At 38.4% G+C, this 21,229-nt stretch overlaps 1 protein-coding gene and 1 pseudogene across 6 annotated transcripts in view; one reads left to right on the top strand and one right to left on the bottom strand.

The window, feature by feature from the left end:
- KIF15 (kinesin family member 15) overlaps window positions 1-21,229 on the top strand; it is a 63,671-nt gene that overhangs the window by 18,939 nt on the left and 23,503 nt on the right. For 5 of the 6 annotated variants that reach the window (XM_074345062.1, XM_074345060.1, XM_074345061.1 and 2 more), the window contains 12 exons: window positions 762-859; window positions 2,341-2,520; window positions 7,878-8,087; window positions 9,758-9,883; window positions 10,046-10,168; window positions 12,176-12,299; window positions 12,776-12,846; window positions 13,076-13,285; window positions 14,171-14,348; window positions 16,138-16,279; window positions 17,028-17,169; window positions 20,960-21,157. In XM_074345062.1, coding sequence (XP_074201163.1) covers window positions 762-859; window positions 2,341-2,520; window positions 7,878-8,087; window positions 9,758-9,883; window positions 10,046-10,168; window positions 12,176-12,299; window positions 12,776-12,846; window positions 13,076-13,285; window positions 14,171-14,348; window positions 16,138-16,279; window positions 17,028-17,169; window positions 20,960-21,157 — 1,802 coding nt within the window. Of the gene's footprint in view, window positions 1-761; window positions 860-2,340; window positions 2,521-3,468; window positions 3,656-7,877; window positions 8,088-9,757; window positions 9,884-10,045; window positions 10,169-12,175; window positions 12,300-12,775; window positions 12,847-13,075; window positions 13,286-14,170; window positions 14,349-16,137; window positions 16,280-17,027; window positions 17,170-20,959; window positions 21,158-21,229 lie in introns of those variants that run through there. The other variant, XM_074345063.1, reaches the window with a different exon arrangement.
- LOC105061801 (mitochondrial carrier homolog 2 pseudogene) lies at window positions 17,191-18,536 on the bottom strand (annotated as a pseudogene).

Genomic DNA, 21,229 nt, shown 5'->3' with positions numbered 1-21,229 from the left:
TTGTCTCTAAGGCATATTTAACCAATGTTTATAGTAACTTCTAGATCTTTCCTAGCTGCATTTTTTTCCTCTGGTAAATATAGCCGTAGCTTGAATTAGTATCCAGAAAATGCTGCTCTTTACATATTCACTCACATCTCCCCCTTTCCCCAGTGTTAACAGAACAGAGATAGGGTTACTGTGCAGTTTTCTGTCTGTATAGAAACCCTGTGACAGATTCCTACAGTATCTTTCTTACCAGCTTGGCTTTTACTGCCCAATTAAGGAAGTACCAGATAATGATAATTTTTAGTGATACTGTATGAGATGAGTGATTCTGTATTATCTCCATTTTATAGTTGAAAACTGAGAGATTAAGTAATTAATTAGCCTGTGGTCACAGAGGCAGTGTATAAGGTCAGGAGACCGAATGTCATGCACAACAAGTCAAGTATAACGATTTAGTATTTCTGCTTCTCTTGGTACCTGGCAGAAGGAAAAATTTAAAGGTTGATACCTAGATGGTATCAAACAATAACTACTTTTTAAAATTGGTTAGTGGGTATTGCGGCCCTTTCCTTCAGTTCCACTGATAGACAGGTTCTACTCTGCCATCTCTCACAGACCAGTATTTAACTTGTTTGGGGGCCCAAGAGAAGCTGACCATACAATGTGTCATTTTTGTATAAATTGCCTTTCAGTGTTGCCATTTCAAAAGATTCCTGTTACAAAATAAAAATGAACAGCTATATGTGTATATATATATATTTTTTTTTCTTTAGGACCATCTGAATCTGATAATTTTTCTCATAACCTGAGAGGAGTAATCCCACGAAGTTTTGAATATTTGTTTTCCTTAATTGATCGTGAAAAAGAGAAGGTAAAACTTACTGTAAAAATAAAGTGATTCTATGAAATAACCTAGTTTTGAGTAGTTAGCTACTAATAACTAGCTCATGATACATGGAGGCACACGGTGGTGCTCTATAGATGGAGAGGCTAGTGTGGTATTAAAATACTTTTTCATTCTTAAGATAAAATTAAGGATTCTGCGTTTTTTTATTTTCTAAAAGTTTTTGGTGTATAAAAACATGCATCATCCACGAACTCACATTTAAAGAAAGAAGAATGGGTGGTATAGCTCAGAGGCAGAATGTGTGCTTAGCATACATGAGGTCTTGGGTTCAATCCCCAGTACCTCCATTAAAATATAAATAGGTAGGTAGGTAGATAGACAGATAGATAGATAGATAGATAGACCTTCCCCTCCGAAAAATACAAAACAAGAAGAACGTAGTGCTTCTTAGGCTCTCAGATTTTATAGGAGACAAAGTGTAAAAGAAAATCATAACTGAAGAAGACAGATTCATTAGGCCCCATCACCTGCCTGCATCTAGGCTCACAGTTGACTGCAGCTGTCCCTAGATCCTCGTGACTCCAGTAGTGACAGGCCCATCCTTGCCTCCTTTATAGCACTGCTACCACCTGACCTTGCATCATACGTGGTATGGCTCCATCTTGCTGGCAATGTGGGCTTCCTCCTTCCACTGGCTCCCAGATTGGGCCATTCTCCAGTTGTGCTTCTTTAGCCTGCTGAATTCCAGGATTAAGAGCCTTTAGTATTACATGCTGTATTTCGTCCGTGCCAAGGAGACTGATATATAACATTGGTTTACCATTTATTCCTTTGCAGAAACTCTCCCTAACCGTTGCAGTTAGACACACAATGCATGCCAGTGAAATAATTTAATAATGATGAAATAATTTAGTGCCATGCATCTCTGTGATTAAAAGTCCTATAGAGAAGCTTTTAAAATAACATTATTCTGAGTTGTTTGAGGACTATAACACTTGCTTCAAATACAACTTTATGAGGAAGTCCAACATATAAGGCAGATAAAAATGAAATTGCTATTTTTACCACAAAAAAAAATACATAACTATGTATGGTGATGGATGTTAACTAGACTTATTGTAGTAATCACTTTGCAATATACACAAATATTGAATCATGTTGTACACCTGAAACTAATATAATACTGTATGTCAGTTACACCTCAGTTAAATAAAAAATGGACTTGCCCATTTGGACTGCTCAAGTCCTACATGCTTGTCTTGTTTCTGAGGCACCAGTGGAAACCTCACAGCTTCTGGGACCACCGTTAGATGCTGCTTTAAAATGAAATGATGTGTTAAAACCAGTTATCTGGATTTTTAAACTGACTTTTAGGTGTCGTATTGTGTAAAGGATAGTATTGTAGGAAGTTGATATGTTGTGATGTGAGTGAGAGATGAATATTCATGACAGGTTGGGATGAACTCATGAAAAGAGTATAGCTAAACCAGGCTTCTCTTTTATAGGCCGGAGCCGGGAAGAGTTTCCTTTGTAAGTGTTCCTTTATTGAAATCTACAACGAGCAGATCTATGACCTACTGGATTCTGCATCAGCTGGACTGTACTTACGGGAGCACATCAAGAAGGGAGTCTTTGTTGTTGGTGCGGTGGAGCAGGTGTTGACCTCGGCTGCCGAAGCCTATCAGGTACCCGGCCTTGAGAGATCACATCTGTAGGCAACATAGCATGCCGCGAGAGCACCTTGATCTCAGAAAAAGAAAGAATTGAGCTACTGAAAATATTTGGTAAAGCCATAACACAGAATGTTCATGACAAGAAGGGGAAAAACATGGCAATGTTTGATAGATCTCCCCTTAGTTAAAATACAAGTTTGACCCCTTGATTTTGTGTTATTTTGGTTTTGTTCATTCCATTCATACATTCTTAAGGACTACCCTTGAGGTCACTGGGGGCAGTTTGTTCGTGTCCGTATTTCTTATGGGAGCTGCCCTTTTGAGGAGCTCCAGGGATCTCTGCCCTTCAAACCATCTGGCTCTTCTATTTATTTTCTATCCTTATTTACTTGTTAGGTGTCAAAAGGCAACCTCTTTTGAGCATTCAGTTCAGAACAAACCTCTTGACAGAAATTTACAAAGTATTCTATTCACATTTTTATGGACTCTAACCTGGCCAGTTGATTTTAAACAATTTTTTTATATGTCATATTTGATACATACAAAATATTGCCACATGCATATAGCTTGCTAAGCATAATGTTAAAATGAACTTGCAGGACCCCATTAGAAAATTTAGATTCAAATATCACCAATACTATCCCATCTCCCTGTGTGCTCTTTCTGTCTCATATCTGTGGCTCCTCCCTAAACATAAGCACAAAGCTGAATGTCATTATCATTTTCTTCCACTTTTAAATCATATGTGTATTTATTTCTTATAATGTGGATTTTGCCCGTTTTTGAGTTTTAAGAAGAGGTATGTAGTTAGCCTTTGATAACTTTTTAAAAACTTAACACAGTTTGTGAAATTTATGTGTCGCATTTAATGTATTTTCACTGCTGTGTAATCCATTTTATGAATCTTTATAAATAAATATACATGTATCATAGTACATTATTTTATTCTTCTGGTTTCAGCAAGTCTCCTGATTCAAGCTTTTTAAACTGACTCGTAGTAAGAGACAGATTTTTCCATGTGACCCAGTGTATGTATATATGCATATTGAAAAAAGAATGTTGAGATTTTGATTGGAATTGCATTGCAGTTATAGACCAGTTTGGACGGATTGACATCTTTGCCATATTGAGTTCATACATATACATGGTATGTCTCTTCATTTAATTGGGTCTTCAATGTCTTGCAGTATAATAATTTTCACTATAAAGTTCTCACCTTTTGGTTACCTTATTCCAGTATATCTTATATTTTTTATTGCTTGAGTTGAGGATAACCTCTTTTTTAAATTACATTTTATTTGTTATGTATAGAAATGTAGGGTTCTTAAATAGAATACTTTTATAATCAGCCACCTTGCTAACTATCTTACAAAATCATGAGTGTTATTAAATTTTGTCAGATGCTTTTTCTGCCTCTATTGAGATGATCATATGGTTTTTCTCATTTAACTAGATTTGTTAATATTTTGTTTAGGATTTTTCATCAGTGTTAAAGATTGAGATCAACTTGTAATTTTCCTTTTTCCTATTTTCCTTGTCTTGCTTTATTATCACCTTTATCTGTTTTATGGAAATATGGATGATTAGAATGACCTGTCCTTAAAAAGTATTGTAGAACTCATACCCCAAATCATCTAGGCCTTGTATTTAGTGAGATTTTTAACTACAAATAATAATTCTTTAATAGAACTATATAGGCATTTTGTCTCCTCTTGGGTCAGAAGTCTTGTAGGTTATATATTCCAAGGAAAATTTAAGTTTCCTCGAGTTCTCAAATACATTGGCATAACATTGACCTAGTATTCGCATTTTTTAAATTTTTGCTGTAACTACAGTTTTGTTCTTTTTGAACAGTTGTTGTTTATACGGCCTTGCTCTTTGTTTTGTTTTTACTTTCTTTGGGTTTATCCTGCTGTTCTTTTTCCAACTTGTTAAGCAGATTGCTTAGCTCATTTTGGCCTTTCTTTTGTGATAACAGTATTTAATGCTATAAATTTACCTAATATTACTTAAGCTTTATACAAGTTTTATTAAAACTTGTCATATAGGTCTAAGTATTTTTCCATTTTAAGTTCTTTTTGACCCATGAATTACTTAGAAATTTGATTTTAAATTCCCAAATTTATGGGAATTTTAAATTTGTATCATGTTGGTTGTTAATTACATTAGGATCAGAGAATATGGTCTTGTGTGATGCCTAGACTTTGAAATTTATTGAGAAATGATTTATGGATTCATACAATGGCCAAGTTTTGTAAATGTGTGCTTGAGAAGAATGTGCATCCTTGGGTACAGGGTTTTATATTTTTACTAATTTTTTGTCTATAAAATCTATCAATACGTGAGACATATGTATTAATCTCCAACTAAGGTATTGGTTTTGCTGGTTTTCTCTTGGTTTTTGTCTGTATATCTAAATATATATGTAAACATATAGAGATAGACTGTTTTGCTGGAGGCATATACAAGTAGTAGAATTCGTTTATTTTTCTCTGGTTTGATTTGTCTTTTTCAAACTTTAAATTTTATTCTTTCACCCCCGCCCCCGTTAGTGGAGGTACCAGGGCTTGAACCCAGGACTTTGTGCATGCTAAGCAGCCACTCTACTACTGAGTTGTTACCCTCCCCTATCTTCATTTGATTTGGATCTGTACTTTTGTATTGACCTATATCCCTATATTTTTCTGTTAACACATTTTGCCTTAAAAATGAACGATTTTTCTGTAGTATACAATACTGTTTTACCCACAGTGGAACTTTGAAAATTCGTGTCAATCCTCTTGCACCCTGCCATAGCTTCATCAACTAAGTTTCCATAATATTCTAAATCCTTTGTTGTCATTTCAACAATCTTCTGGCATCTTCACCAGTAGATTCTATTTCAAGAAACCACTCTCTTTGCTTGTTCATAGGAAGTAACTCCTCATCCACTCAAGTTTGATCATGAGGTTGCAGCAATTCAGTCACATCCTCAGGCTCCACTTCTAATTCTACTTCTCTTGCTGTTTTCACCACATCTGCAGTTATTTCCTCCACCGAAGTCCTGAGCCCCTCAAAGGCATCCATGAGGGTTGGAATCAGCTTCTTCCAGCTCCTGCTAATGTTGATATTTTGACCTTCCCACAAGTCATGAATGTTCTTAATGACATCTGGAATGGTGCATGCTTTCCAAGAGGTTTTCAGTTGACTTTGCCCAGATGCATCAGTGGAATCACTATCTATAGCAGCTATAGCCTTATGAAATGTATTTCTTCAATAATAAGACCTGAAAGTCGAAATGACTCCTTGATCCACGTGCTGCAGAATGGAGGCTGTGTTACAAGCACGAAAACAACATTAATCTCATCCGTCTCTGTCAGAGCTCTTAGGTGCCCAGGTATATTGTCAATGAACTATTTTGAAAGGAATCTTTTTTCTGAGCAATAGGTCTCAACAGTGGGCTTCAAATAGCAGTAAACCATGTTGTAAATAGACTTGCTGTCACCCAGGCTTTGTTGTTCCATTTACAGAGCACAAGCAGAGTAGATCGAGCATCATTCGTCAGGGCCCCAGGATTTTCAGAATGGTAAATGACACTGGCTTCACTTTGAAGTCACCAGCTGCATTAGCCCTGAACAAGAGAGTCAGCCTGTCTTTTGAAGCTTTGAAGCCAGGCGTTGACTTCTCTCTAGCTGTGAAAGTCCTAGGTGGCATCTTCTTCCAATAGAAGGCTGCTTGGTCTACATTGAAAGTCTGTTGTCTAGTGTAGCCACCTTCACAAATGGCCTTAGCTACACCTTCTGGATATCTTGTTGTAGCTTCCTAATCAGCACTTGCTGTTTCACCTTGTACTTTATGTTATGGAGACGGCTTCTTTCCTTCAACCTCATGAACTACTCTGTTAAGCTTCAGACTTTTCTTCTGCAGCATCGTCACCTCTCTCAGCCCATAAAGTTGAAGAGAGTTAGGGCCTGGCTCTGGGTTAGGCTTTGACTGAAGGGAATGTTGTCTCTGGTTTGATCTTCTATCCAGACCGCTCAAACTTTCTCCACATCAGCAGTAAGGGTATCTTACTTTCTTGTGGCTTGTGTGTTCATTGGAGTAGCACTTTTAATTTCCTTCAACAGCTTTTCCTTTGCGTGCACAACTTGGCTAACGGGTGCAAGAGGCCTGCTTTCAGCCTGTCCCAGCTTTTGAAATACCTTCCTCACTAAGCCTAATCATCTCTAGCTTTTGATTTAAAGCAAGAAGACATGTGGCTCTTCCTTTCACTTGAACACTTGCTTAACACTTAAAATGTTTGCTTTTTAAGATAATAGTATTTCGCAATTTGTCCCACGTTTCAGGATCTGTCCTCTCTCTTTGCAGCTGTGTGAATGTATCATTCATCTAATATTTAATATACAATATTTAGTGTTATGAAGAGGAAGCATAAAGTACTAACCAAAAAGAAAAAGATATAAATAATTTCATTTTTATGCTGTGGCTGGTTAGTAGAGAAGGTTATAACAGCTTCATTTATTGAGTATATGTGCTAAGCCCTATGCTAATAACCCTTTCATATGCATTATTTTATTTAATTTTTTATCTACTTTTTGCTGTAAGCTGCTAATTTCCCCATTTTATCCAGTGCATATTATGACCTTGCCACCCAAAAAGGTAGTTCTCAGGCCATCATTATCACCTGGGAGCCTGTTACAAATGCAAGCTCTCAGGCTCTATTTCACATCTACTGAATCAGAATCTGAATTTTAACCAGATTCTTAGCTGATTAGCCTGCATATTGCAATCTGAGATGTTCTGCCCTGTGGGGTAGGTGTCCATATTCCCATTTTACAAATATAGGACTTAACCTTGAAAAGGTCACTGGGCCCCAAACCACAGAACTGGTAAATAATTGGAGCCAAGGGTAGACCTCATGTTCATCGGATTCCAGAGCCTGCAGTCTGAACCTTCGTGTTTCCTGCCTGCCACAGGGAAGGGGGCCAGGGTGGACAGGGGGCACACACATACTTTGTAGACAGAACAGCTGATGAAACTTTTGGCATGAAGGTAATTTTGAGATTTATCTTGTCTAACTTTCTCATTGTCTGGGTAAAGAAAAGGGTTCAGAGAGATTTTGCGACTTGCATTAAGTTAACACAAATAGAGAAATGGCAAAACCTGTTCTAGACCCTGTGCCTTGTGATTTCCTGCTTGTTCTCTTTCATGACATGGAGAGGAAACAGAAAAGGAAAGGGGAAGGAAAACAACTTGAGTATGTTCCTCAAGAGCCCAGTATTCTCTCACCACTCCTGACAGGTTTCCTACTGATGTTTGTGGCTGTTGTGACCACTTGAAAGCTGTGATAATGTATTTCCACATTTCATGTTTGTTTTCCTCTTGCCTAGGTGTTGTCTGGAGGATGGAGGAACAGACGTGTGGCGTCAACATCAATGAATAGAGAATCCTCTAGGTCTCACGCAGTCTTTACAATTACAATAGAATCGATGGAAAAAAGCCATGAAACTGTGAATATACGGACCTCCCTTCTCAACCTGGTGGATTTAGCAGGATCTGAAAGGCAGAAAGACACCCATGCAGAAGGGATGAGATTGAAGGTCAGAATGGAATTATGGTCTTCAGTTTAACTTGACTGTGAATAATTACTAGAAGTCAATACCAAGCTAAGTATTTTGGGGGCTACAAAGGAAAGGATTTGCTTTTATCCAGAAGGTATAAAAATTTCTGTTGAGGGGGTTAGAGACAGTAAACTTACATGGGATAGGACATGTCTGTCAGTAGCAAAAGTATCTGAATTCATGCCAGAAGGGATGATAGTACAGGTGGTAGCAGGGGTGACATGGGGAAGAAGGGTGTGACGTGGACTGCCTGGGGGAGCGTGGAAAAGTAGGTCTTGAGTTGAGTTAAGGGTTAAGGACGTCATCCTAGACTAAGGTACTAGCAGTGGGAGTGGAGATTCTCTGTAACATGTGTTGCCAGTATGTATTGTGATACATACTGTCGACAAATAACGGGTGGATTCTACAGGTTAGGGCACATGGGGCTATGGGAGAAGAGTCGAAAATGGTGGGTTTGCATTAAAAGCAAGGATTTAAGCCTCCTGAGTTCTGAGGCAGTTTCAGGCTGTCGCAGGTTCATGTTTCTATGGAGACATGAAGCAAAGAAAAATAGCATATGTTTGTAATAGGATATATGCTGAGCCCGTTCTAAATGCTTTCTTTCTATGTGTTAATTCATTTAATTTTCCCAACAACTCTGGGAAGTGATACTATTATCCTTTCTATTTTAAAGAAACTGGAGTAAATTGTGCAGGGCTCATGGCTAAAAATCAAGCTAAGATGCAAACAGTAGTCCAGCTCCACAGACAGTGCTCTCAACTGTGGCCTAAACCACCTTTCTGAATGGTAACAGATAGTGGCAACTTGCTTTATCATTTCTACTCCTTCTCTCTTTTCTCTATACTCCTACCACTGCAGACCCAGTTATCAAAATGTGCTACTGACAATAAAAAATCCAGTGTAACGTGTTTAATTGAATCATTTTCCCTTTCTCTCCAAACCACTCTTTGAAAGGGATTTTATTATATGTAACAGAATTAGACTGAATATTCTTTTGTAATACGTTCATCGGTGGCTTTATGGGACATGGGGGTGGGTCATTAGTTACCATACCTTTATAATGCAGCAAACATTTTAACATTAAAGGCTTGGAAAGTCTGCCTATTAATGTTCTACTCCAACTGTTTTTCTTCTGTTCTCTAGTTTTTATCCCTACCTATATGTCAACTTAAAACTATTACAATCATAAACAACAAGTTTCTACTATATAGCAAAGGGAACTATATTCAGTAGCTTGTATTAACCTATAATGAAAAAGAATATGATAGAGACTATATATATATACACACACATATAACTGAGTCACTATGCTGCACACCAGAAACTAACACATTGTAAATCAACTATACTTCAGTTTAAAAAAAATTTAAAAACTATTACAATCATGAGATAACACTGATTTTTTTTCCTTCACATAATTTTTATGTTCAAATTTGAATAGTACTAAAATTGCAGTGTGCGCCTCAAATAGGAAAAGTTTAGGGAATGGTTGAGGACATCTTTTTGCTGAAAAGTTACTTATCCTTAACTAGTGTTGTCCCTGACCTGCCTTTCTGTTCAAAATTGTCACTGTTAGGTATATTTTAATTCAAAATACTAAAAGGAAACCAGCACACCTAAACTTGTCTTCTTTTTCCCTAATGCCCCAGGAAGCAGGTAATATAAACCGATCCCTGAGCTGCCTGGGCCAGGTGATCACGGCGCTCGTGGACGTGGGTAATGGGAAACAGAGACACGTCTGCTACCGAGACTCCAAGCTGACCTTCCTACTCCGGGTAAAGCAGATCATTGGGTTCCCGGGTCCCATTTTGGTTATGCCCACAATGGTTGATAGTCGGATAATCTCAGCCTTGGTGCTAAGAGTATATATTTTGTTTGCTTAAAAAAATCTTGTGGTGTCTCCCCTGAAAATGTGTACTATTCATATCATTAAACAGGATTCCCTCGGAGGTAATGCCAAAACAGCCATAATTGCAAATGTTCACCCTGGATCTAGGTGCTTTGGGGAAACCCTCTCAACGCTTAATTTTGCTCAAAGAGCCAAGCTGATTAAAAATAAGGTAAAGTGCTGAGTATACTTAAGTAAATAAGAAAAATGTTTAAGCTTGCAGTATCTCACTTTCGTGATTGCCCTGATAATAACATGAGCTTTTATTTGTTTCTCTGTTGTGAAAGCCTAACTCTAAGCAAGGTTTCTGTTTCACCTTTCCCAGCCTTCTGTATCGCTTGTGTAGTTTGAGACCTAGATTAGGTCTTATGGTCATTATTGTTTGGCTATTTTTTTCTTAAGGGAAGGCAAGGTTTTTCTCTTGTAATTGAGTTGGAGACAAATATATTTACCTAAACCATGCAGGCAGAGCTGTGTGTGTGCGCTGAGGGGTGGGGAGGGATCCACTGTGAAAAGTTTGATAATACTGACAGACTTTGTCTCAAGTTGTCTATAACTCTAAGGACTCCTCATTTTTCTTTATATACAAGAGGCTTCCTTGACATTTGTGCACACCAGTGGTCAGAAAACTTCCTGTAAAGGGCCAGATGGTAAATGATTTTGACTTCTTGGACCCTGTGGCCTCTTTCCCAACTACTTAACTCTGCCTTTGTATTGAGAAAGCAGCTTTAGATGACATGTAAACATACGGGCATGGCTTTGTTTCAGTGCAACTTTATTTTCAAAAACAGGCAGCAGACTGTATTTGGCCCTTGAACAAGCAGCACTTTGCCAACCCCTGGTGCAGACTGTCAAGACCTATGAGTCCCCCACTTGTTTTGAAGAGATTGGAGGCCTCTTTGGTTCTAGACAAAAGAATCAAAGTGCCATAAATTGGCAGATTAATTTCTTCCCTCCTTCAAAGAAGAAAGTGGTCGTTCTTATCCCCCAAAATAGTCTCCCTCATCATCTTATCATGGTAAAAGTGAACGGGTCCATGTTGCCTCTTCCCTTGGGTGAGTCAGAAGAGTATTGGTCTGGTTATTCATTCTTTTTATTGAATTATGATTCCCTGGTGGGGTATTTGTAATATGAGGAGGAAAAATCATTAGAGCTTCCTGACTCCATCCCTTGGGACTTACTAGAAGTTTTTGGAGAGTGGAGACCTGCAGGGATAATTAGAATTATGGTGTCACCAATGTGACAATGATGTCAGAATGTACAGGAGCGCCTTGTAATGAGGCTGGCCATTAAAATCAGAAGCAACTAGAAATGGCTTCTTAGCACATGAAACAGCAAAGCCAGTAGCCTTATACTAGTCACTATCAATGGTAAGTCCTGTGCTGCAGCCTACCAGGAGGAAGTGGCCAGGAAATCCGGGGCTTGTTTAAGGAAGGATAGTTTTTCCCAGTGGGCAGACCTGGCTTAAGACAGGAGCATGGGGACCTTGGGGCCGTCAGAGGTTTCCCCTCACTCTGGAGTGTTGGGTATTAGATTCTGTTGCTACTCAGCTCTTGGCTCTTGTTATCACCCTGTGGGTTTTGTGGTACTTTTTGAACCTCTCAGAAGTCATCTCAAATGAGACATTTCTTTAAAATAGCATTTTAATGTGCTAATAACACAAATGGAGCTGTCAAACCAAGTCCCCCTTCCAGGAGGACTGTTAGGAAATACAGGGTTGGATTCCTCTGAAAATGGTGGTTTCTTCCCATCTGGTGGAGCTCAGGCCAGCCCTGCAGTTCCACTAAAGTGAACTAAGACAGAAGGGAGGTGACACTCGTGGAGGTGTTTGCTGTTATTCACAGGGGTGGGGCTGTTAGTCGCAGGAGGAAGGCAGTATTAGATGAACATACCCAGGTCCCAGGGGTGGCCTGGCTCAGCGGGCCCAGGGCTGGTCAACAGAGCAGAGACCTGAAGGGGGGCGTCAGGGAGGAGCGGGGAGGGAAAGAGTCTGGCTGAGGGAAAGGAAGCTTCCTCCCCTCTCCAGCACACTGATTCTGGTGGCCTTTGGACTGCTTGTGAGATGCAGGTGCAGTTTTGTTTTGTCTTCGTCACTCCAAATCATACAAGCAAATATAAACACAAGACTATACAACCCCTGAAGCCTTCTTTTAATGCTTTTTAAAAAATTCTTGAACAGGCAGTGGTAAATGAAGACACGCAAGGAAACGTGAGCCAGCTCCAGGCTGAAGTGAAGAGGCTCAAAGAGCAGCTGGCCCAGCTTACTGCAGGGCAGGTACTACCAGAAAGCCTCCTGACCAGAGGTGAGATGAGCACAGTGTCCTTTAACCCAAGGAAACCCCAGTGCCACTGTCAGTATGAGAGCCCTCCCATGACAGCACAGCACAGTGAGGCTGCCCAAGTTGTCCCTGTTTATTTAACCATAGTTACTGGGTTCTGTGAGACATGGTGGGCGGGGAGTAGAAATAAGTTTGAATAATTCATCCCTAATAAGTGCTAAAAAAATAATAAATTTCATTTAGATCCACTTCCAAGTTAATGTCATATCATATGTGATCTTTGTTTACTAAATAGCATGAGAGAGACTTTTCTTCAGAGAATAGCTAATTTGTAGATGGGGTCAATTTGAAATCCATGATCTGGTGTTGACAATCTGATTCTTTTAGACTAATTGAGAACAGTCGATCAAGGGCTATTTTAGCTCATCTCTTGTCCTTAAAATTTGAGAGATAAAACATTTTTCCCCCGTTCCCTTTCTTTCTTACTGCACCAATTACAGATGAGACTAACTACATGAAGTATTTCCAAGAAGCAATGTTATTCTTTAAGAAATCTGAGCAGGAAAAGAAGGTAGGAAACTGGATTAGTATAAAAGGGATCCAAGATATTTTAGACTTTCACAATGGGGCGCTTTTCTGAGTGAAATAAATGGCACAAATAAATTAAAAAAAAAAAGTCTGTGAAAAACCTAATTTTGCCTTTGAGATTAAGTGAGAAGTTAGTGTTCGTTGCCTGGTTTGTGAAAATTTAGGAAAACCCAATTATTTTTCATGTTTAACCAAATTCTGAATTTCTTCAGTCCCTGGTGGAAAAAGTTACCCAATTGGAAGACCTCACCCTCAAAAAAGAAAAATTTATTCAGTCTAATAAAATGATTGTGAAATTCCGAGAGGATCAAATAATGCGCCTGGAGAAGCTCCACAAGGAATCCCGAGGAAGTTTTCTGCCTGAGGAGCAGGACCGTTTGCTGTCAGAACTGAGGGATGAGATTCAAACTCTGCGAGAACAAGTGAGTACAGGACATTAGCAGTATTTCTGAAAATAAAAGAAGTTCAAGGCAAATATAAATCCCTCACCAGACTGGTCAGCAAATTCTTGTCACTTAATAGAATGGAAAGTGTTTGAAATGAAATTAGCCGACAGTGTGACTGCATAATTCCCACGCCCCCAGCCCCCATTTTTCCAGAACCATAAAACCTGAAGGCAAAGGAGAGGAAGTTGCAATGCTGCTGCCGTAGCCCTAGCCCCTGCCGCCCAAGCTCAGGGCATGCCAGTGGGCAGTGGTGGTTACCGGTGTCGGTAGTCTCTCTCCAGGGAGCCCGTCAAAGTTTTGTTGTTTTTCCTTTTCCCTGGGAGGATGGATAGTTAACAGAGGCCCACCATTAAAAAAACAGAGATAATCTCTTCTCAGAGTGTGTATCTTTCCAGAGGTTTTCATGCATTTTCAAACTACAACAGATAGATATTTTTACTTTTATTCCTTTTGTACACAAAAGACAGCTTACCATACACTTTTCTGTACCTTGCCCTTTTCACTTAATGTACTTTGGAGGGCATTCACCCTGGGTCAGTGGACAGTTTCCTTATTCTTTTCAGCGTGTTAATTTAAGCAGTCTCCTTTGCATGAAGAGTCTGCCACAATGAACTTATCACCGTTAGGTACCCGGGTGAAAGTTTCAAGGGTATATGGGAAAGTTTCAACTTTCGAAACCCAAGCATAGAGTACAGGGTTGTAGGATCTGCACATCTTCATTCTGATCATAAATGCCAAGGTGCTGTCCACGTGGTTGCAGCAGGCTTCCTCCAGCAGCGTGTGCAGCGTTCAGTGTTTTCTACTGGCTTTTCAGAAAGACTTGTCCACTGAGGACGTGTCTGTAACTGTTTCATGTCACAGGTAGAGCACCACCCCAGAGTTGCAAAATACGCTATGGAAAATCATTCCCTCAGGGAGGAGAATAGAAGACTGAGATTGTTAGAGCCTGTGAAAAGAGCCCAGGAAGCGGATGCCCAGACCATTGCAATACTGGAAAAAGCTTTCTTCGAATTATCTGGCACAGAGGAAAATGACAAAAGTAAGATGTGATTGTTGTATGCATACCTCAGAGGGGCAGGGGGGCTGTTTTAAAGGTCGTTGATACTGCCTTGCATTGAGGGTCTTCATTTTAGCCTCTAGACCTGGGTGTAAATTTCTCATGTGCATACTTCATGAAGTATGAAGGCTAACAGATATCCTTTGGCAAGGAAATACCCAGTGTATAACTGTCTTAAGGAGAAAAGATTGATTCACGTATTACATTAAATTTTTACTAAATGGAATTTTTCTGTTTTCACTATTTTGAAATGAAAAGTACTTCACTAATGACAACATGAATGAATGTAGATAGAGTTGCAGTGTTTATCCACCTGATGAGGATCTGTACAGTGTGAGGTGTCAGACTGATGAGACCCCCCCCCGGTCCAGCCAGCACAGTTTTTTGGCCCTGATGTCATGGTCAAGGGTCACGCTTGCCAGTATCTGTTCTGTTAGTTCCATAAGTTTGCTATTACTCTGTGCAAGGTGATTTGGTTAGTACTGCTCTGACTTCACAGGTGTGGCAGCTATTGGTGTTAATGCTCTGGGATTTAGTAACAAAGTCTGTGTTTGCTCCATTCTTAGAGTGAATATTTTCATAGTCTTTTATCATCCTCTTCTCAGCCTTTGTTTCTTTTTAGGTTGAAATTTAAACAGTTCTCTTTCTCTTTTTTTTTTTTTTTTAATTTATTTACAAGATTTTCATTCTTCAGAGCTGAGAATGAAAAGTAGAAGGTGAGGCTTTTTTTTTTTTTTTTTTTTTTACTGTGGAGGCACTGGGGATGGAACCCAGGACCTTGCGTACTCAGCGTGCACTCCACCCCTGAGCTGTTCCCACCCCCAGGACAGCTATAATCTTTCAATTCTTCACTGATAAAGAAAAAAATCTTTTACATTTCCTTTTCCAAGACTTCTTCCATTCTATTATGACTTAACAAAGGGATAAAATTCACAGTATAGAGGTTGTAGAGAGACTAAGGTTTTAGATGCAAAGTTAAAATCAAGTTTTCAGTATTATTTCAACTATTTCTTCCTATAATGCTCTGTATTTTGTTGGCCATTTTGGCCTTAATAGTACCTTAACTTACTGCCTTCAAAAGATACTAATGGTAATTTGTGGACCTCACCGTCTTCATCTTTTTTGTTTGTTTGTTTGTTTTAATGGAGGTACTGGGAATTGAACCCAGGACCTTGTGTGTGCTAAGCATGCACTTTGCCACTGAGCTATACCCTCCCCCCACCATCTTCTAAATATGTATCATTCTCTAAACAACTTTTACATGGTATTTTCCTATACTGAAACTCAGTGGAACTCTCTCAACATATTCAGTCTTCTAAGCACTCTCTAAAAATTAGTATTTTCTCCCTAGTAGATGATACTAAGTTCTTTCAACTGGCTACCTTTGCTGTTTGTTTCCTTTGCTAAAATTCATGGACTGTTAACACTACTTCCTGCAAGATTCTACTGGGGATGTTTCTCTGTCCAGCACTGTGAGTGTTATTCTTCAGTCATTGTTTGCTCTTTCTCTTAATGGTAAAGGTGTTGCCTCAAATACGCCCCTTCGTCGTGTGGCTTCCAGCTTCGCAAAGACAACTGCTATTACTCCTTGAACACACTGTGTTGTGTTACGTTTCCTCTTGAGTTACAGGTGCTTGTATTTTAGGGTCCGCTTTCCAACCCTTTTTCATTTTTCCTCCTTGTGGTTGAAAATTGATACCTGGCAGAGAACTTAGAACATGCATTCTGTTATTTCTATCTTTCCAAGACCAAGTTGTTCCCTTATTATCAGGTCAGCAAGGATTCTCTCCTAAAGCTCTGAAAAAGCCATGCTCATCAGCAAACGCTGAGAAGTTAAAAGCACAACTCCTGCAAATTCAGACAGAGCTGAATAATTCAAAGCAAGAATATGAAGAATTTAAAGAACTAACTAGGTAAAATATAAATACACATTCATGCTTACTGTTTTACTATCTTTCAATGTTGACTTGTTTTGGTATTTAGCATTGATAATTAAATTGAGTATTGTAAATATTCTCATATAGCAGCTAGCTTGTTTTGACATGAAAGGAAAGGGCTCGCTTCTAGCTCTTTTCTTTTTTCTTTACTCATTTTTAAAAATGTGTTATAATTGACATAAGTTCTAGTCTCTAATAATATGTTTAGTGAACTAGATGATACAGGTGTTTTAAGGGATATACCTATTGAGATGAGTGTCTGTTAAACCTAACATAGTAAATTCTTTATCTGGCCACCAAATTTAAATCACTGTTGTTATGAATCATATCAGGGTTTTTAGAAATTATAGGTTTGTTAATACTCGATGCTCTTTGTGTAAAAGAAAACATAGATAAACCACATTCATATTATAATCAAGATAAATCCTATTCTAAAACATAAAGAAGTTTTTTTTCTTTTAATAATATATCATATCATGTATGGAATCATGGATTATTTGGGCTTTTTAATTGGAGCTCTACTGTTTGCTAGTTGAACACCTTAAACGATCATCAATCTCTGAGCTGTATTTTACCCAATTGGAAAATGAGGGTAATAATCTGAGAATATCTCTGATTTAAAGAGATAGCTATAAAGTTATGTGAGAGTATAAACTGTAAAGTACTCTACAAATGTATGACATTGTTTATTACCTGAAATACTCAATTTTATAATATCTATTAGGAAAAAGCAGCTAGAACTAGAATCAGAGCTTCAGTCTTTGCAAAAAGCAAACCTTAATCTCGAAAACATTTTGGAAGCAACAAAAGCCTGCAAGCGGCAAGAAGTTTCTCAGCTGAATAAAATTCATGCTGAAACACTTAAGGTAGGTAATCTGAAGTAATACTTCAGTCTTAAATCGGTGCTGTCTCCTTTTGTTAATAATGGAGAGCGTCTGCACAGATTATCTCTAGATACAGACAGACTCCCTCGTAGACTGTTAACCCCAGGGTGGCACTAGTCCTGGTGTTGATGTTTACCCCCAGTGGCAGGGTCATGACGGGAAGAGTACAGCATTTGGAATCAGACCTGGGTTCAAATTCTAATCTGTCAGTAACCTTAGGCAGGGTTTCCTAACGTCTGAGCCTCATTTATTGCCTCTGAATTAGAGATGAGGCTAATTTAATTACAGGTGGGTTTTTTTTGTTTTTGTTTTTGTTTTTTTTTTTTGAGCATTAAATGGGTTAATAACGTGCAGTGGAAGAATAGAAATCCTAAAGGCAAAGACCACTAAAGGATGAAGGGTGACACTGGGGATAACAGGAGGGGCTGTTCCTCTCAATAAACATAGTCCTCATGAAAGAAAAAAAGTGAACATTTGAGAATGAGGAGAGAGGGAAACACAAGGAAGTTAATGGTTAAGAAACTGATGGTGCTGCTGATGCTGGTAATTGTAGCTTTTGAGACCAAATTCTCTGACTGGTTTAAAAAAAAAACCCTTATATATCCTAAACTTAAAAATAAATAGATGTTTATCTCTAGTGGTTGTCTTCATCAGTGATGCTTATTGTATCACTTCATAGGATACCTTTTTTCCCCCAGGATTAAATGATTATTAAAAAAGCACGCCGCACTATAGAAAGCAGCATTCTCTCCCATAATTCTGTGCATCTGGGACTATAGAAATGTCACTGTCCCTGCGTACATCTTCAAATTAACATTCCCAGGTCACAACAACAAGTCTTCCCTTAAGGGGACCTTCTGGAAAAACAACCTATTTCCTCAACTCATATTCCCCTCTTTTTGTAGCATGCACCAGCAGTCTGTCCCCAAAGTATGTATTGGGGAGCAAGGAGGGGACCCACTGGCAAGCCCACAGCTGTTGGTAGCCATAAGATCAGAGACAAGCACAAAGGAATAGGTCAACATATTGGAAAAAAAATCCTAGGACAGCTTGGGAATGACTTCATTTCATTCATGGTGGAAACCCCACTGTCCAGTGCATAGGTGTTTACTATGTGGGCCAGGGAGTTACAGAGCCATGAAGAAATGACGTCACCTAGGAGGCGAGTAGTAAGACCTGCACAAAGTCCTAGGATGCCCTCTTCCCAGTAGATAGTTACTGTGAAGTCAGGGCGTCGATAGCATTTGGATTCTCTGCCAGTGAACTGTACCATAGATCTCAGAGTGAGCGTGTGGAAGGATGTGTGATGAGCGCGCAGCAGAGTGAGCTGTCATCTCTCGAGCTGTCTGCTTGATAACGCGGTCAAAGGAAGATGACACTTCTTTCTGTGCATTTCAGAGGATACTACTTTTAAAAGTAGTTTTGTTCATTCGTTTGAATTGGTAATCACATGACTGGAGTTTTTCAAGATACAGAGAATATACGGTGACGAGTCTCTTTCTATCTGCTGTCCTTACAGCCAACCAAGATCCTCTTTGGAGGCCATCAGTGTCATCAAGTTTTATTGTTTTTGTTTTCTTTCTTTTTCTTACTTTTTTTTTACTTTACACAAACAGTAACATATAATACACGTCATTCTACACCTTGATTTTTTTTAAACATAATGATATTTTAGAGTTTATCCCATGGCTAAAGGGAAAAAAAGAACTTTCCTTTTTGTTTGTTTGGGCAACTGTGTATGAATATATTTATGGCTGTATCATAATTTAACCTAAAAATGCTGTTTTTTCTTTTAAATTTGCTTTTTAAGAAAGGTGGCCTTTAAAAATCTTTAAAATACTTGTGGAATATCACCAAATGTTTTATAATGTGTCTCTGTAGCCTCTTAGCAGTAGAATTATAGAGCTTAATGCACTGTGGCCTTCTGCTGTGCTTGTTTATAGCTGAGCAAACAGGACTAAAGGGACTAAAAGATTTGCCAAGAGTGGCATAGCAGTTCAGATCTTTTGTTCAGTTTTAACTATATGAGTACATTATGGATACATTATCCTCGTTTAAAAGAAGTATACATATCCCAGAAATAAGACTTGGTGAGGTTAAGGGGTATGGCGGAGGATTCCTTGTTTTCCACAGAAATTCTTCTCTGGGGTTCATCTATTTTTAAACATGTGTGTAGTTTAAATTTTTAAAAAAAAAGGTATACATATGTATCAAGTTTAGATGAAAGTTCCTTTTGAGTATCACTGCCAGCCTGGGTCTAATCTGATCTTTCATCCCCCATCCCCGGGGTTAATTTATCACCAGTTTAGAAATCCCTTTTCTTAGCAATTTTGAGCAGTAAATATACATGAACTGAGAAGATATATAGAATTATTTCATAGATTGTTTTTTGTTGTACTTTGTTTTTAAAAATAAATGGACTCATTGTATGTATGTTATTCTGCAGTGGACGTTCGTTAACTCAGGTATGCTTTGGGTCCTTCCACACAAACTAGTACCTAGCTAGGCTTCCATGTATTGGAATAATTTCATGGCTTATTTAGGTGGTTTTCAGTGCAGGCATTCCCTGGGGTGGATTCTGTGAGAGGAGTGGTAGTCTTAGGACGTCTCAGCATTGGAGTCAGTCCGGCTGAAGGGCCCTCCAAGTGGCTGCACCACACGGCTTCCCCAGAGCTGGCATTGGCAGGCTCGTGAATGTTTGACAGCCTCATGGGTGAAAGCGGTTTTAATTCTCCTTTCCTTCATTTCTCATGAAGTCAGACATCTTTTCCTATGTTCATTGTCCATTTGTATTATCCTTTTCTATGAAAAAGGGCCCATTTCCTTACTAGTTCTTTATCTTTTTCTTGAGATTTGTCATTTTTCTGTGTTAATCTTTTGTTAATGGGCAATGTATTCTGCCATTGTGTTCACTGTCTTTCATCTTTGTAGGTGATACTTTTGTTACACAGAAGTTTTAAATTTTTGATACAGCCAGGTTTATTGATCTTTTATCTTTGTGACTTTTTAAATACATTTCTAATTGTTTTTTGTTTTTTGGGGGGGTAATTAAATTTATTTATTTTATTATTATTACTTTTTTCTTTAAGGGAGGTACTGGGGATTGAACTCAGACCTTGGTGTGTGCTAAACACACACACCACCACTAAGCTATACCCTCCCCCCGCTTTAAATACATTTTTAAGAGCTTAGACAATCTCAAGATCATCAGTATATTCTACTTTCTTTTACTACTTTTATATGTTTTTACATCGAGATGTCTAGTGTGTCTGCTATTTTATTTTAAGTAGTATATTTAATTTTTTTAATAGACCATGTTTTTCTAATAATAATAGTCATGTTTTTTGAACTTTCCACATATAAATCGCTCTATTTCTAGACTTTGTATTCTCTTTCAGTATTGTATTAGATAGCGCATATGTTAGTAACGCACTGTTTTAAATGACCGTACCCTTATGTTTTTATATTGACCAAGGAGGTCTTCCCAGTTTGTTTTTAACTGTCTCTTCTCGCACATTTATTTTTTTTGTATAAAGTTTGGAGTTGGCTTATCAAGTTTCATTTTTAAAAATCTTATTAGAATTTTGCTGAAGGCTACTTTGAATTGATAGATTAGTTTCCACCTGGGCATTTCTATGCTGCCTCTTTAGGATACTTTTTCTTTTCTTCTGATGTGTAGAATTAACAGCTTTATCATCTCTGTTCACATGATTACTAAATACGCTATTTTTTTCATGTGTGCTAATGTTTTTCTAACCATTTTTTGCTGCAGATTATAACAACACCAACCAAGGCCTATCAACTTTGGTCTCGACCAGTACCAAAATTAAGCCCTGAACCGGAGAGCTTTGGCTCTGTGCACACTCAGAATTCTAGCAAATTAGATAATGATATCTTAAATGAGCCAGTGCCACCTGAGATGAATGAACAAGCTTTTGAGGCCATTTCTGAAGAGCTTAGAATGGTGCAGGTAATGTTTAGTTTTAGAAAAAAAATAGACATTCACTTAAACAAATTTTCTTTATCATTTTAACTCTTAATT

The sequence above is a fragment of the Camelus bactrianus genome, chromosome 17 (genome assembly GCF_048773025.1).
Source record: "Camelus bactrianus isolate YW-2024 breed Bactrian camel chromosome 17, ASM4877302v1, whole genome shotgun sequence".
Classification (NCBI taxonomy): Eukaryota; Metazoa; Chordata; class Mammalia; order Artiodactyla; family Camelidae; genus Camelus; species Camelus bactrianus.
Note: the sequence above shows the minus strand (reverse complement) of the source record. Positions and strands in the feature narration are given on the sequence as shown.